The sequence below is a fragment of the Episyrphus balteatus genome, chromosome 3 (assembly GCF_945859705.1).
Source record: "Episyrphus balteatus chromosome 3, idEpiBalt1.1, whole genome shotgun sequence".
Lineage (NCBI taxonomy): Eukaryota > Metazoa > Arthropoda > Insecta > Diptera > Syrphidae > Episyrphus > Episyrphus balteatus.
The window spans coordinates 65,818,390-65,836,086 of record NC_079136.1 but is presented as its reverse complement, the minus strand read 5'-3'; the positions used below and the strand labels follow the sequence as shown (position 1 = coordinate 65,836,086).

At 31.3% G+C, this 17,697-nt stretch overlaps 2 protein-coding genes across 2 annotated transcripts in view; one reads left to right on the top strand and one right to left on the bottom strand.

Moving 5' to 3' along the window:
* The window catches only part of LOC129913390 (E3 ubiquitin-protein ligase FANCL), a 71,110-nt gene that overhangs the window by 12,428 nt on the left and 40,985 nt on the right, over window positions 1-17,697 (bottom strand). The window lies entirely within an intron of this gene.
* Window positions 2,867-3,958, top strand: LOC129913395 (NPC intracellular cholesterol transporter 2-like). Its single transcript, XM_055992024.1, has 3 exons — window positions 2,867-3,109; window positions 3,169-3,279; window positions 3,343-3,958. The coding sequence occupies exons 1-3, from the start codon at window positions 3,037-3,039 to the stop codon at window positions 3,642-3,644; spliced, it is 486 nt and encodes a 161-aa protein (XP_055847999.1). The 5' UTR covers window positions 2,867-3,036; the 3' UTR covers window positions 3,645-3,958.

Genomic DNA, 17,697 nt, shown 5'->3' with positions numbered 1-17,697 from the left:
GAGTAAGAGAGTGACTTTCTGTCAAGTCAAGGCCAAACAAGTGCAATATTGAAATTATTGCGCTATAAGATATATAGCAATACCAATTTCATATATAACATATTTAAACTTTTCTACATATTTAAATAACTAAACAGGTAGCGTTTTAATTTGTATAGTTTCACCAGGTGCAAAGTTATTGGAAATTAGATAATTAGTCAGATAGATAAGATTTGTTAAGCCATTTTGAACAATGCACTTGGATTTTATTGAAGTTAATAATTACCTAAATAAAATTTAATTATAATGACTAATGTATGACAAGCAGCAATAATGAGCATAAGTGGTAGCCATTTGATGTTTTTCTTTTAGGATTTGCTCAGGATATATTCTGCTCATAATCTCGTAAAGGCCCTAACTACAAAATTTTCGATTTTGATTTTTTTGCACATTTGGAGTTATGGCATTGTCTCTGATTTATCCTCATTTATTTTTTTAGTCTAAGTCTTCAAATACGTCAGAAAATTCAAAATGTACTTTTGATTTTTTTCATTTTTATATAACTCAGGAGTAAGAAAAATGTAGTTAGGGCCTTTACGAGATTATGGGCAGTATTCCTGATTGGTGCAAAGCTAAGCTAAGCTATGAAAACTATTGTATGCCAAACTAAAAAAAAAACATAATAAGTAATAATTGCTATTGGCAGATATTTGAATTCTGAGCGTAGAGCACGATGCAACACACAATCAGAGGCTCATCATATGTCCATTAATACCTAACACACGCACAAAACAAAATTTTTACCCATGCCTACAAAAATAAGAAATTCAGAAAATACACTCTTGCTCAAGTGTGGGGATGATTTTGGGAGAGATTTGCTACGGAGTTAGTGAGCCCTCCTAGACCTATGTTAAGTATCCAAAGATACTTGACTTTTGTCTTCGATCAGCCTTAGGTTCCAACCACCCTTAGATTTGGTCCACAGTTTAGTCTGATGCATGGTAATGCATGCTAGAGTGGTTTGAGAATATCTTCAAGATTTCAATATGCCGGCTTTGGATTGACCACACAGAATAATCTGGATTTGAATTCAATAGAACATGTTTAGGAAAAATTGAAAAGATGCATTCGTGACCGAAATCCACCTCAAAGCAGTCTTGATCAACTGAAAACTGCAGTGAAAGAAGTGTTACAACAAAACCTTCAAAAATTAATTAGTGGCATGAACAGACAACTCCAGGTTGTCATTTGCGGTAGAGGAGAAAAAACCAAGTATTGAATAAAATTATTGAAAAGAACTGTAACTTGCTTAGGTTTTAAATTTATTTAAAAAAAAAAATTATTTTAATATCAGTTTTCAGACCTTTTTTTTGGTTGCAGTTGTTTGTATTTTTGCTCTGCAAAAACCCTGTTTTGTTGAATTCAAATTGTAATATTTTGCGATCTAACTGCAACTTTGGAAACTTTTATACATTTTTGAAAACTACAATAACAGGGAAACTTTTTAAAATAATAAACCATACTCACACCTTACAAATTTTGTTTGCGGTGTTGCTCTCAAACAAAAGTTATAAATTGATTTTTTATAAAACTTGAAACTGTTAGTTAATTTGACCTTCTGATTTTGGTTTAAAAACCTCAGCAATCAACCAAGCCATCAAAATTTTAGTTTTCTTTTGATGCCTCATATCAGTTGCTGCACGATCTCCTCTCACTTTGATAAAACTGTGCTCTTGAGGAATGTCCACATCTATTATATAGGAAGTACACAATTCATTATTTCAAGTTATGGTTGCTTTAAAAGACAAGATGTTGAAAGTACATATACGTCTGGTGTTTTTATCCAATTTCTTCCATGCCAAAACTGCAGACGTAAAACTTTCACTTCCAGCGGAAGGTTTTGAAATGGTGCCATCGACAACATGGAACAATTGCTGCCACAATCATCAAGCAAGATGGTACCATAACGACCGGTAGTAAATTTCGGAAGACTCAATAGTTTTTAAAGCGTATTAACAAGGCTCTGCTAAAAATATTGAGAGCCTTGAACAAAAAAATATCCATTTTTCAAATTATCATTTCCTCTCAACGAACTTTTAAGAGCTTCCCCGACAACCAAATAAACTGCTAATTTTGAAGTAATCAAGGAAGTAATTTCATTTTTATGATTGTGGTTGCCAAGACATTTTTCTGTTAGTTTTTTTTTATGGTTTTGTCTAAACAATCGTCCATTTATCACAAAAACTCATTAAATCATGTTTTTGTTTTTGAATACTTCCTTATTCCGTGACCTTTCTTTTTAAATAAAGTGAATCTTCTTCGTTGGCTATAGGTCTTGATTTGAGTCTATCTTTTCTTCTTTGTCGACGTTTCACGTGTGCTTACACGCTTCTTCAGGACTAAGAAAAATAATTCTATAAAGCTCTAAAAACGTATAGAATAAATACTTATCTTGAATCCTCTAATGATCCCCAATTGATTGCAGTTGATTAAAGTTTAGGTTTTTTTATCAAGCTTATAATATTTTGAAAATCAATAAAAAATGTCTTGAAAAAGACGTTTTTAATTTTTGATAATTAAAAACGTCTTTTTCAAGACATTTTTTATTGATTTTCAAAATATATAAGCTTGATAAAAAAACCTAAACTTTAATCAACTGCAATCAATTGGGGATCATTAGAGGATTCAAGATAAGTATTTATTCTATACGTTTTTAGAGCTTTATAGAATTATTTTTCTTAGTCCTGAAGAAGCGTGTAAGCACACGTGAAACGTCGACAAAGAAGAAAAGATAGACTCAAATCAAGACCTATAGCCAACGAAGAAGATTCACTTTGTTTTTGTTTTTGTCTTTATAATACTAATTATCTCTAGGTCTAGGCTCTATAACTTCATATCAAAATGCATAATCAATAGATGAAGACATTTCCAGGCAAAGCATTTAAGTGCATTGGAAAGTGATAAGCGATATTGGCAATATGGTATAAATAAGCCCGTTCACAGTCGTCATTGTTTCACTTTTTTAGTTATACAGACGGAAGAAATTCTAATAAAAACATGTTCGTTCGGTTATTGGTCCTTTCAACTTTAATATGCAGTGCATTTGGAGCTGGGACTGCTGTTAAGAAATGTAAGATCAAAACTAAAAACAAAATAAGTTAATTTCATTAATTTATGAATTTTGAAAAGGTTCAGGAAATAAACCTTTTCCATTAGAGGTTCGAGTTTTGAATTGTGATGTACCGCCCTGCAATGTTGTCAAAGGACAGGATATGGAATTTGAAATTGATTTTGTTGTTTGTAAGTTAAAAAAAATCTCACTAATAATGGTAAAATTGCAAAAATTATTTTCAAAATTTTTAGTTAATTATACTACTACAATGAAAACACTCGTTAGAGCAACTACAATCGGATTAACTGTACCATACGAATTACCAGATGACGTTAGTAATGTATGTAAAAATCTCAAATATGGAGCCTATTGTCCTTTGTATCCCGAAGAAGATGTAACATATAAATTCATATTTCCAATTAGTAATGTTTATCCGGAAATTAGTGTGAAAATTGAAATTTCCATTGTCGATCAGACAAAAACGGTTGTAAGTTGTTTTGTGTGTGATATTAAAGTGAGAAAAGGATCATCTGTAGGATTACAAATAAATTAATGAAAAAAAAAAAAAAAAAAATAAAAACTAGTAAGAGGCTTTAAAAGACGTATTTCAGAAAGTAGGAACAAAGAAGGAACGAAAATTCAATAAAATGTTTGTAACTAAAAAATCAAGGAATTCATTTACTCAAACGGATAACGTGTTGAATTTTTCGAATTTTTAACCGTTTAAATAATTTTTTTCTACAACAAGAGCAATTTTAGGATTTCAGATTCCAGCTCCTTAGAAGGTTTGGGTACACTGAAACAATATCACTGCAAAAATCACGATGTTAACATTGTAATTGAGGACTCCACTTCCACATGCAATAGAATTACGAAACGATTTTCATTTACAAAACAACTGAAAACTACGAGTAGGTACTTAATTGAAAGTAGTACTAATTCAGTATCTGATTCTCCTTATATGTAATTTAATTTTTAGTTAATTTCTATTTTAAAAATATCACAAATTGTGTAACAGGTTACTTACATACTAGGGCGACAGCAGGATAGCAACAGGTTTAGCTTCCTGCTAGGTATACACAAAAAGTTAATACCCAAGCATCTTGAATACAGGCACCTTTTAGAAAGGGGCTTTGTTCACGGCTATGACTGATTATTATTATATGATTATGTATTATAGTTATAGACCAGGGCCGAAGCCTTCAAAAATGGTAAAAAGTGAGATAAAAAATATTGTAGGTGAAACCGATTACAAAGGTAGGGGAATACTACGGGGCGAACCGAGTTCGGGAAGTGGGAGGGGTGAGTTTTTAATGGAAAAAAATTGTTTATCTCAATTGCCGGCAAAACTACTTGTCCTATGGAAAAAAGTTAAATGACAAAACTTTTGTATTACTGTAATTTATTTGATTTAAAATATTTATATTGGGCAGGTTCAGAAACGTTAGGGACTAAATATTTCGTTAATGGGCAGGTTCAGAAACGTTAGGGACTAAATATTTAGGTAATTTCTCGGTCTCTGATTGGTCAGCTGTCAAAAAAAATCCTTCCAATTTAGGTAATTTTATTGGGAAGCTGACTGGAAAGTAAGGCAACAAAATTTTCCCTAAAAATTTAGGAAAGTTTTTTTTGTCAACATGACAGCAGATTTTTTTTATTTAAAGAATTAATTTAGCAAAATTAAATTTATTTGTGTGAAAAACAACTAAAAAGTGCATTATCGGTTATAATTAATTTTATTTATTCATTACAGTTAAGTGAAATTTGGTGCCTTACCTATGCGACGGGTAATATTCTTAAATAAATTTCGAAATTTGACAATAGCATCACATCCAAACTAATTTAGTCAGTTTACTCAAATTTCCGTTCAGAAAATGACGTTGCCTAAATATCTAGTAACTAATATTTCCTGAACGTGCCCATTTTCTCGGTCTCTGATTGGTCAACTGTCAAAAAAAATCCTTCCAATTTAGGTAGTTTTATTGGAAAGCTGATTGGAAAGTTGGGCAAGAAAATGTTCCCTAAAAATTTAGGAAAGTTTTTTTTTTGTCAACATGACAGATGAATATTTTTAATTACAATTGAATTAAATCTAATTGTGTGAAAAACGAATAAAAAGAGCATTATCGGTTATGATTAATATTATTTATTTATTAAAGTGAAGTGAAATTTGGTGTCTAACCCACGCGATCTCTAAAATTCTCAAGTAAATTACAAAATTTGACAATAATGACGTATCCAAACTAATTTAGTCAATTTACTCAAATTTCTGTTCAGAAAATGACGTTGCCTAGATATCTAGTCCCTAATATTCTCTGAACGTGTCCATTGTAGTATAAAAAGCATAAAAGCTGAAACACAATCACGCTTTAGGGCGTCGCTTCGTTGCGTTACGTTGAGAAATCCTCAAAGCGCGCTTCTGTCACTTTGACTTTGAAGAGCTGATTGCAACATAAAATCTGCTGTCAAATAAAAAAAAACACAGTCACTCACAAAATTATTGGGCCAAGTCTTTATCTTGATTTAATTGTGGAAAAATGAAAAAGGATATTAATGTGTTTAAAAAATGCATAGAAATTTGTTTATTCTTTAATCCTATAGTTATAAAAACAAAACCAATCAAAATATATTGTTTTTAACAATAAAACTCAGTCTAAAACATCATTCAATTTTTTTTGTTTTTAATACGTAAATTGTTTTGATTTAAAATATCTCGATGTCGTTTTTTTGTGCAAAATCTATATAGAGAAATTAAAAAACACACATAGTTTTGCAATAATTTATTTTTTTTTATTCACATTTGGCGCAATAATAATGTGGGTGACTGTAACTATGTCTGTTAAATGTCAGAAAGCGAGCAAAAGTTCAGTATGGTTGAACTTTTGCTTGCTTTCTTACGTTTCCTTACGTTTGTCAAAAAAAGCGTACGTAAGAAAAGCGTCATTGTGTGAGGATACACAGATTTCCTATAGTTGAACTTTTCGCAGTTGTCAAAATCGACGGCAAAGCGTAATTGTGTTTCAGCTTTAAATTGCAGATTACCTACTATCTACCTACATTGGGCTCGGTTACATCGAGTGAATGAACGAAAATGTTCAAGCGATAATGGTTTTCGAATTCCAGGGGCCTAAACATTGACTATGCGACAGGTGAAAATTTTATAAATGACATTATTAGACGTGTTTTTTCTAATATTCAGTATCTAGAAGTTACTGAGTTGTAGAAAAAACACCATGGCTATTGACTCATACAAATTTTGAAAAATTGTCTGCAAATCTGCGACGGATACTAAAATTTTTGATCATTAAAAATTGTCATGACAATGAATTGTCAGTGATTTTTTTTAAATTGTCAAGAATTTCCGGACAAATTTGTAGTGACAATTTTTGTATAGAAACAAAAAAAAAATAAAAATTACAATTTTGTCAGCATGTAGGTAATTGACAATTGTGACAGGCAATTGTGGAGTTTCTGTCTAGAAGTGGCAATTTCGATTAGAAATGTCAAATAAGTTATTTTCAAGTGAAAGTGATGAAGAATCTGAAATCAAATTGGTGAAGTACCTTCGAAATTAAGACAGAATTAACAATGATTTTTAATTTAATGAATAATTTCGAGTCTGTAAAAGTACAGCGGAATATGTTTTGGTTAAAATGGGTTGAAATCTCGAGCATCCCACAAAAAGAAATAATGCCTTAATATTAAAACCCACAAGAATTGTGTGCGCTTCAAAATGACAAAATTGTCATAATATGACAGTGAAAAATTACGAGACAATAACTGTTCTACGCAGTTGTACTTTTCAGCTAGTTCAGCTAGTATTTTAAGTTAATTAAATATAGTAAAAGATCCCGCCATAATACCAGTTGAGAGTATTATTTTCACAATCTCGAAAACTGATTCTGTCATTTTTGACCTTATATTTCTCTTGTGTATACCACATTACCACAAGATTTCAAGCACAGTAAAGTATGCTATTTTTTTTTCACCTGCATATCTACGAATGTTCAAACTTAAAAACAACACAGGAACTTGCAGGCTTTTTTACTCAAAAATTATTAAAAAAAAAAATATATAGAAACACTTTGTTTTGTAATTTCAAAAAATGAGTTTTGAGATTGATGTAATGCTTTTTGCATTCGATAATAGTTTCATTAAAAAAAAATGTATACTAACCAAACAGCATATATTCGTATAGTGCTTGCTTTATTCTGAAGTAAAAAACAAAATATTTAACACATGAAATAGTTCCTCAAAATATAAACAGGAATTAAATTTTAAGCTTCTAAGTATACAAAAAAAAAAAATTAAAAAAAGAAGCATATTTGGAGGATTTATTCCCTCAAACTGCCTTCGGCATCGAAACAGTCCATTTGGCTTAAAAGTCACTGTGTTTTTGTGGTAAGGTATGAGTATAGTGAGTTGTGAGTTATAATCTACTTGTGGGATGTTCCAATGTTCATATTTTCATCCTATGCTGGGTAGAATATATCAGAATTCTGTGCATTTCATAATCCCAAAACATTTAAATATTTAATGTCCTTTTAAAAGCATTTCGAAGGTATTTACCTTTGAATCTTTTAGATTTTCGTTGATGGGTAGGTACTTACATATACGAAGTTTTTGCAAGTTATGTAATGTTTTAACGTCATAACAGTTGTTTTGTTGTGACAACATACTTTTAATGTTTTTTCTCTGTGAAGTAACTTTTGTTTCATTCAACACGTTTTTTGAGTTGATCGAATTAAAAAAAAAAATACCACATTTGAATTTATTTGGCCAAAAATTAGATGCGAATAGGAAAATCATTTTTTTTTTTTTAAGTTTTATTGTGAGATAAAGATTAAAAAATATCAACAAAAATTCCTTCCAATCTCTTTGAAAAAAATCAAAAAAAATATGTAATAATAATAAAAACGAAATCACCCTCAAAAGAACTGGAAAATTCTTTCTAATATCTCATACCACTTGCTTTTACCCACAATCGACAGCCAGATAAATGTTACGAAATCCTATAGCACCCAAAACAACTGACAACAAGAACGAAACGCCTGCCGATACCAAACTTAAAGCAAATAGCAAAGGCAAAGACGTTCTTTGTAATAAAGTTCAAAAAATCATCGGTGTGGGTAATTTGTCACATTTTTCTTTTCATTCCTCACCTGACGCTCTGCTACCACACATGTCACACGAATAAGGATTAGGTAAATTCCATTTAGCCCCCTTGCACACATATATCCTGTGTAGATACATCTTGATCCAGCATCAGACACAAACATACGTGTTCCTACTGTAAGGATTCAGAGAACTCCTGCAGCATTGAGTTGGAAAAGTGAGTGATGAAATCTTGTAATTTTCCAACCACATAAAAGTATGTATGTGCGAATATAGTGCGTCAGGATTTAGTTAAAATCTCTCTCTTATGTTCCACAAAAAATAGTTCGCCCTTTTGTGGTGATTAAGAAATAAACTAATTCTTCACAAGGATATGCCGGCATCTATTGTCAATGTCACATTATTTGTGGAATGGGAAAAAAAAGTAAGGAATACCAAAGTTATTGATACAAAATTTGGAACATGGTATTGTCATATGAGATAAGAACATCCCTTTTGCAAAAAAAAAAAAAAAAACATAAAGAACCAGATTATTGAGATGTTCACTTTCAAAATCGGATTTTCATTGAAATCGATAATCCCTCAAAGGTTAAAATCGAATATTAAAAGATTTTTTTTTTTTTATTTTATTATAATGGCATGTGGACTATTGAAGGTAATTTGTGACTGTTGTGTATGTCTGTGTATACTGTGTATTCCGTATCTATATGAATTTGGATTCGCAAAAAAATAATTCTCAAGGGTGATGATGTGTATGAGTAAAGGAAGGAGCAACAAGTTTCTACAGGATATTCAATAAGGATTATTATATATAAATGTTGGAAAAATAAGACCTTTGACATTTTTAAAGCTTCAAGGGTGGTTTTCTAAAAATACATCGCAGTATTTTATATGGCATTTTGGTTTTTTTTTTTTAAATCGTTGTCCTTTGAAAATAGTAATACAAATTTGTATTAATATATTATATTTTAAATCGTTAGAGCCGTTAAAAAAAAAAAAAAAAAAAAAAACAATTTTGTATGTATAAATAAAATTTGGAAAAAAAAATTGAAATAAAATTGGTATACTATTTTGTAGCAATTATTAATCAACACCTTAAAACAAAATTTCAAAAATATTCAATGTACTGTTTTCGAAAATTTGTTTTTTCAAAACAAAAAATATTTAAATTTTGTTCACAAATCCAAAATAATTTTTTCAAAATTTTGTTTTTAGTTTGTATAAGAATGATTTAAGTGCCTTCGCATATGAAAAATTTGGAAAAAAAAACCGTTTTATGGCAGGTACCGTTAATAATGATTTTCGAAAAAAAAAAATGTTCATTAAAATATGGAACTTTTTTGAAAACTAACACATGATATTTTTGAACAAAATCGTTGGAGGGGTTTTCGAGAAAATTTACGCCCAGTTCAACTCAGGTCATTTTCTACCTACAACAACACTAACTTTTATAATAAATATAATAAAATATTTGTTGCGCTATTCCAAAACAAGCTCCGCGTTAAATTATCAGCTAATGTGAACATTAGCTTTCTCCCCATATGATTTTCTGACGCGCTCGAGTAACGCACGAAATCCCTTCCTGGGCTCCCCTACTATTATTCAATGCAATTACGCAAAAGATCAAGATCTTGTTTAGGAGCCAGATAAGCTCTTGGGGCATTAAACCAAGCAAAAGTTTTTTCTTGTTGAATGTAAGTTTGATTTTGAAACTACAAAGTCAATTGGATTTTGCCCTAGTGCTTCTATTGTAGCTATAATTATGCGAGAAGCATTTCTATCAGATGCCTTACATCGATCCAATAACAAAGAAAGTTTCATTGTTAATAGCTCTTTCACCCCACGACTATACCTCATACTTTTGCTACCCGAGGGCCCAGAGATAGAGAAACATCCATTCTATCCCTATCCGCAGAATAAAACAGTTAAAAAAAAGTTTAATTTTAAATCGAGTTTGCACTTCAGCTCTTTTTGTAGTAAGTACTGAAAATTTAAATTGATGACAATATTTTTCTTTTTTAGTAAAACTAAACAAATTAAGCATCTGAATTATGTGTAACAACACTACCTTTAATTAAATATATAAAAAGTGAAAATAACCCGATCTGTTTGGGAGCTAGAGCTAATTTTCTTCGAAAAACAGTGAAAAAACAGAGATTTTTGATACTTTGAGCGAGTGTCGGCACCATTTAGAGTTATCCAATCGAGCTGAAATTTTGGCTATCTAAAAATCTGCAAAGGCGGAACATTTTATGGGGTTTCCCCCGAAAAAAATTCGACAAAATTCACTCTAGTGAGCAAGCTCTAAGTAGTTCTGGAGAATCAAAGAGAACTTCCTTTTATCGCCGAAAGAAAAAAACAGATTTTCAACTCAGGAGTCAGGAGGCGTGGTAACCGCCCATTTTCGCTAAACTATTACACTGACCAAAAAAAAACTAAACTTATTTAAAATCTGAAAAAGTTTTAGGTGTACGTTGCTTATGAATAAATAAATTAAGATGAAATTGAAAATTATATTATGCTTCAAACTTCAACATGAGCCACACTTTTTCGTGCATGCAGCCACTGTTCCTAGATTTACAAATAACAAACGGTTTGTTAAAAAAAAAAAAACATAAAACAATGATTTGAATCTGAGTTTTTTTTTATAATTTTGTATAAGCTATTTGTTCTGAGAAAAATCTTATTTCCTTGGGTAAAAAAAAATCTCATATTGAAAAGTGACCCAGTATATGAGGATTTTTGGTCGATTTAATCAATAAATTAAATCTCCTGAACTTGAGTTCTTTTCTAAAAGTATATCTTTTGGCTTGTGGACCAAAATATTGATATTTAGTCAAATATAAAATTTCGACATTTGAAAAAAAAAGTAAATTTTCACTCTGATAAACACGCTGAGAAAGAAATATAACTTTAATACCTTTCTTCATGAAATCTAAAATTTATTTACGAATTTACTGTGAAAATACGTTATTCGTTTCAACATGAAATTCACATACATATGCATGTCCGTTCAACAAAATATCAATTTGATTTGATTTTCCCATCGAATGATTCCATAATTAACCTGCTTGCATCGCATTTAAATTGAAACATGATTTCTCAGTTAAAAGTTAATTACCACCACTCCCAAATCAAATATACATCACTGTTCTCTGAAATTCAATATCCCAATCCCATGCAAAACAATCAAACACCTATTAAATGAACAAAGTGACAAATATCTCAAAAACAAGGACACACTGCCATGCCCTTAAACGTAATATTCAACAATTAAGACAAGAATTCATTTCATTATCATGGCGGGTCAATTAATAAAGGAATTCTGAAGCATGGAATTCACAAATTCACCCTGCACAGCTCTACCACCTCATACCCTTTCCTCTTGCTCCTGTTTTCTAATGAACATGTTTTATGTAACTCTGAGAACTTGGGGGGGTTTTGGTTGGTCTTTCTGACAAAACATACACACACATAAAAGGAACACCAAATCGGAATCTAAAAAGGAAGCACTAGGGCAGACAACAAAAGCCGGAATTTGTCAACAAGTACTACGGTCATAACATTGACAAGATAATTACCCTAAAAGAGGACATGGTGACAGAATATGGAAGGGTGACATTATAGTGATGGTGGTGAATGGTGATTGTATCGCACGTCACATAAAATTCATGTGTCGAAATTGAGATATCCGTAAAGGATGTATAAATACGAAGACAGGTGATGTGAAGTTAACTAAATGACTTTATTAAATATGTAATTTAAAAAAAAAAAAAATAAAGGACACACACGTGAATTTCGGATTGTCCTGTCCAACCATGTGGGAGCTTGTTAAATTAATTCTTTGTAATTGTTTTGTCCTTTTGTCTTGTGTTTCAAAGTGAAAATAATGCGTGTTTCAAAAATTGTTGTTATTACATATTTATATTTTTCTTATAGGTACTTTCGGATGACCAAAAAAGTGACCCAACAGTTGTAAATGTTTGAATAAAACTTAGTCAACTGTTGTTGTTTTAACAATGCGGTATGCTGACCGGACTATTTTCTATAATAGAAGATGGGTTCAAAAGGTGAGAATATAAAAGAAATTGAGCACGTGCCAAGTCCAAATTCAACATGGAAAAACAAAACCATACATTTTGTAAGCATTGACTTAGATTTTCATTGAAGTAGGAAAGGACATTTTTCTACCTTAAACTTCTTAAATTGAAATAAAAAAGTATTAAATTACATGTATGATTGTTATACCTATGTTATTCTCTAACAATGTTCGAAGCTTTTAGTATCTGAAACAAATTATTTATTAATAGATTTTAAGACTTTTGAATTTCATTCAAAATTAGTTTTTGAGACTTTCACGTTCTGCATTTCACTTTTTGCGTATTCACTTGCCGAAAGTGGAATAGGTGTTCTGCATTTTTTCACTCATTTAGATTTTCTGATCGAATTCAATTCACTATGTTAGGTACTGTTCGTGAATTTGGGGGTCTTTTTCAATGAATCTGCAATTGCAGTAATTTCACTTTAGAAACAAAATAAAAATGGAAGATCCTTCAGTTTTGACAGTTAGAAGCAATTTCGAAGTTTTCGAAACCGATCGAAATGAAGAATATTGATATTTTTCATTTCACTTGAAATTGAAAAGTGATTTGAATTCACCTTCGATCGAATTGCGGAACATGGGCGTATATTACGAAAATATTGATGAGTTTAGCTCAAAAACTCTTGACGTGATAGGAATAAATCTGTAAAAATTTTTTGGTTCAGCACATGACAAAGTTTGAACGAAATAAAGTGTTTTTTTCTTTTTAAGGATGACTCAACTCCTTGCTGTTTGTGTAAAACGTTTGGGACACAAGAACTTTGAAGAAACACTAGGTACTATGAATGTGAAAGGAGGAGACAGTAGTACGAATCTGTCGAGAGCAGTATAATGCTACTATACCACCTCTCGATCAAAAATTAATAAAAAGAAATTAAAATTTTTTCGCACATTTACCCCCTTAAAAAAATTTTGAAAAATTTTACAGCACCCTCCAAAATTTTTTCTGGATACGCCACTGGCAGTGTGCAGTGTTCTACTTATAACTTAATATAGTTTTTTTTCACTTATTTGTGAAATTCAACCAAAAATTTTTAGGCATCATAAAGTATTTGTGCCTGTTTTAAAGAATAAGTTCTGAGAACAATCTGTTGCGAATTACGCGATTATTTTTTGCCTTACAAATTAAGGGAATTCATTCTTATTTCTATTTGCAAAGCGAAGCAAGGTAAAATTTCAAAAATTTATAACGAAGCCTTACACTCTCATTTGTAGATCAATATTTTTATTTCCAATCGAAAATTGGGTATTTTGCAGAATTTCAACGTTCTATGGAAAGCATGTGCAATGGTATTTCAAAATTTACAGAATAAAATCTGAATCAAAAAGAATTACTTTAATCGGACTTTTCGTTTGCTTTTAAGAACTTTGCAGTTAAAAATCGTTGTGCCAATTTTTTTTGTTTTTTTTTCTGGAACTGACCTGCACATTATTATTTTTTCGTAAAGATACCATATTTTGTCGATTATTTATTAATCATAATGAGCAGAAATCATTTAAATTCACAGAAGCTTTATTTACAAACATTCAATCTTGAAACAGTTAAATCTGGACAAAAACGGTCTCCTGGATGCTCAAAATGATTTTATATAAAAGCATTTATTCAGAGTTTTTTTTTTGAAAAAAAAACGACAGAAATTCTCTCTTTGTTCATATGAAGAAAATGTACACTTTTTATGTCCACATCAATTCCATAATTCCTTCCGTAAATATTCCTAGACTCAAATATACCTCTTATAGATACGAGTGTATCTAAATATACTTCATGTGTGTATGCATGAAAATCTGCATGAAAGTTTTTCCACTTCACACAACTCATTTTAGATTTTCCTTTGTGTAAAAATCCAATTTGCCGAGACATGCAAGTGCAAAATAGATTTTGATTGATTCAATTTTTCTTCATTTTCTTTGAGAAAATAATATAGAAGTTAAACCTTATATCGAGAGAATAGAGAGTGAAGCAAACCAACCCTGCAATTTTAAGGGGGAGGTATGAGACATCCTTCTGGGTTGTGCGAAAAGAGCTCTTAAGATTGGGTGTATTTTTTTTTTTTTTTTGTTAAACTTTTGAATTGAGATACAAAAATGTATCGAAAGAATTTACAGACCAGATACATATGAGAGATAAGTGTACTTGTGAGGCTAATAGGAATTTTATCTGATCAAAAAAAAAAAAATGGAACAATTTAATTTAGAAAGGTCACACTTGATACGGCTTATGTGGTGTGTATATTGATTTTTGAGAGATATATTGAAGGTATCTAAAAGTGAGGGAATTCGATCTTAAAATGAAATGGAATTTGCAGATTCAATCAGATGGTAAGAAATTTTTTAAGAGTTTTTTAGTGGTAATAGAAATCAATAAACGCATACCGAAAATATCCAATTCTTTTCTTCGAATTTTCTCAACTAAGTGACAGTAATGAGGATACGAATGGTATAGTTTGGGGACAATCATATTTACAAAACAAATTGGAGTGAGAATTACAAAAGCGATAATAACATTTTCTGAATTAAGAAGTCAAGGTCCTTAAAAGTTGAGTCTTAATTTTTTCTTATTTGGAAGTAGATTGCACTATTTGACAAATCTATACGAAATGTATTTACTTCCAGCTTCAAGTTAAACCTATTTTATCCATGTGGAATATATCAACTTCAGTGAGACCATCGAACAAATCTATTGTTATTATATCCCTGGCCATACTTTGGTAATTTCGAGCATAAAAGGAATGATATAGTTACGTCATCATCATCATCATCATCATCACAAGGGGATATTCCACAACTAATAAGCCGATTGTGTCATGCTTAAGTGACCACCAATCGCATATTGAAAACCGATTAAAGGTGATTTTTATTTTGTTTAGGTTTCATGTGTGATTAAGGTAATTCCCGAGTCGGAAATGAGACGAAAGACCAACGAAATCTCTTGGGATAGTTGGAAGAAGCCATATTCTATTCATACGACCCCGATAAGAAAAAAAAAAAAAATACACATTCTGTGGAATTATTCGTGATCAGAAAAAAAAAAAAATAAATTAACCACTTACGAGTAGGTATATGTATTTTGTGGGTTTCTTTTCTAATTAATATAAAAACAAAATTTTTGTGGTTTATGGTAGAGTTTATTAAATTGAATAAAATTAGATAAATTGATTCACTCTATTATTTATTAATTATTTCAACCACATGTTCAAATATTTATGTTTGATCTTATATTAATATAATTTTTATTGAATACACCTTCAGAAAGAAAGAGATTTAATTTGATTATGTTTATTTTAGAACATAAAGTAAGTTCAACCTACAAAAATGGACAAAGACTGCCTAATTTCAAAAAGGAATTGAATTTACAATTATGTGCATTTCGTAATTTTTATTTCTAAACAATGAGAGAACGTACAATTTTTCTAAACGATTTTTTTTTAAGATTTCAGAAATGGAGCTCGCGTTAAGTTCCTACAACCCCTCCCCCCCCCCCCCCCCCCCGATATATGTGTTGTACACCTATGTTAGTTACATAAGGTAAAGGGGGGAAATCCCTCTGGACGACAGCTTTTTCAATAATTTTTTTTTTGGAAAACCGAAAGCAATTGTTTAAAAAAAATATTTACTGTAAACATTATATACAGCTTTTATGTTCATCGAATGAGTTAACGAGTAATTTGCACTTTATTTCAAGTCGATAGCTTCATTAGTTTTTGAGTTAAGTTGCACGGCTCGAAAAAAAAACGCATTTCGAGAAAAATGCGTTTAAAATGTTCGTTTTCGTACTGTGGTAGGTTCGGAGCGTATGGGTTTCGGGAGATATCTAGGTATTTTTGAGGCTTCATTTAAGGTTAAGACCACTGAAAATAGTTTCTTCGGTTGATAAATGGATTTTTTAGGCAAAAACAATGAATGCAAAAATAAAAAATTCCAGAAGGATTTCCCCCCTTAAACCCAAGTTCAAAATTAAGCAACCATTTAAGTTAATATATGTACCTTTTTCAAATAGAAACACATACTTTCTTTATCTTCTCTGAAAACCCGAAAAATCTAAAAAATTTGCCCATCATTCTTCAGATCACATAAAATTAAATCCACATACGTACATAGGAGCATAAAGCAGGAAACATTTAATTTGATATTTTCTATTACCTACAAAGAAAAAATAAGAAAATTCTCTCTTAGCTATCAGTTACACCGCCTATATAACTTCAAATCATCCAAATTAATTCGAGTCATATTTTTGTAATCAGATTATCGCGCAGTTCTCGACTTTTGCTCAATAATTTAGAAACAAAACTAAAATAAAACACATCCTGAAAGGAAATCCAATATTCTACCAACCTAAATCCAAACTCATACCCAAATCTAAACAAACCACATATCCACACACGAAATATGAGTGAAGTTAGAAAGTATCTATTAGTATGTTGTAGCAACCCCCTTTGGATAAGGATATGGTTTGGTATGTGAAACTCTTCTTTATGTTACCCCACCAGACCACGCAACCATTCGTAACATTTAAACGCTGCTAAAGCTTAATTAAATGACGCAGAAAATTATTTTATGCATTCTCGAACGCCCCCAGCCACTTCACTGGTTGCTGACTCTCTTTCCATTATGCAACTTTTTGTTCTTCCTATAAATACAAGCTCGTATTACACAACAAATTAAAACCAAACCAGTGTAACCATTTGTGCTTAATTATTCGCATTGTGTGTGAATTCAAGAGTGCTATGCGAACTTTCGCCTTTTCAAACTTTTCAACTGAGAATGATTGACCCCGAAAATGGACGCCCTACTGGGCCTCGAAAAGGGGAGGAGGAAGAGGACTTCATTGGACCGATTCAATATGCAAATTTAGTGACGTTAATTGCTCCCAATGTGTGTTAATTTGAGTTTTAATAAGCGTCATTGTTGCATTGCTGGCGACTTTCCACCGAAGGACGACACACCCTCACTTCACCCTTTGCAAATTCGCAAACTGCACGCAACACACCCCGTTCTTCAGGGAACATCAATGTTACATTGGATGACGACGATGACTCTGATGGCAAATGGCGAACAGAGACGGAAGCAGACAAATTTAATTAGTCGAATATGAAAATTAAAAAACAATGTACATGCAAAGTCAGTTCAGTATACAAAAGTGCGAACGAGCAAGGTTCTCTGATTGAGTTTGAACATGGTTTGCAGTAATTTAAACTCTCTGGCATACGTTCGAGTGAGTGTTCGTTTTCGTTTTGTTCGTTGCATCAGGGAAAAAAGTTTATGGCAATTTGAAAGACGACCGACGACGATGAACAACACAATATTGTGTAAAGTGTTCATGGTGTTGAATAGCTGTCAAAAATGTTATTAATTTGCATTTTACAAAAGGTTGATGGGATGGATGTGTTTT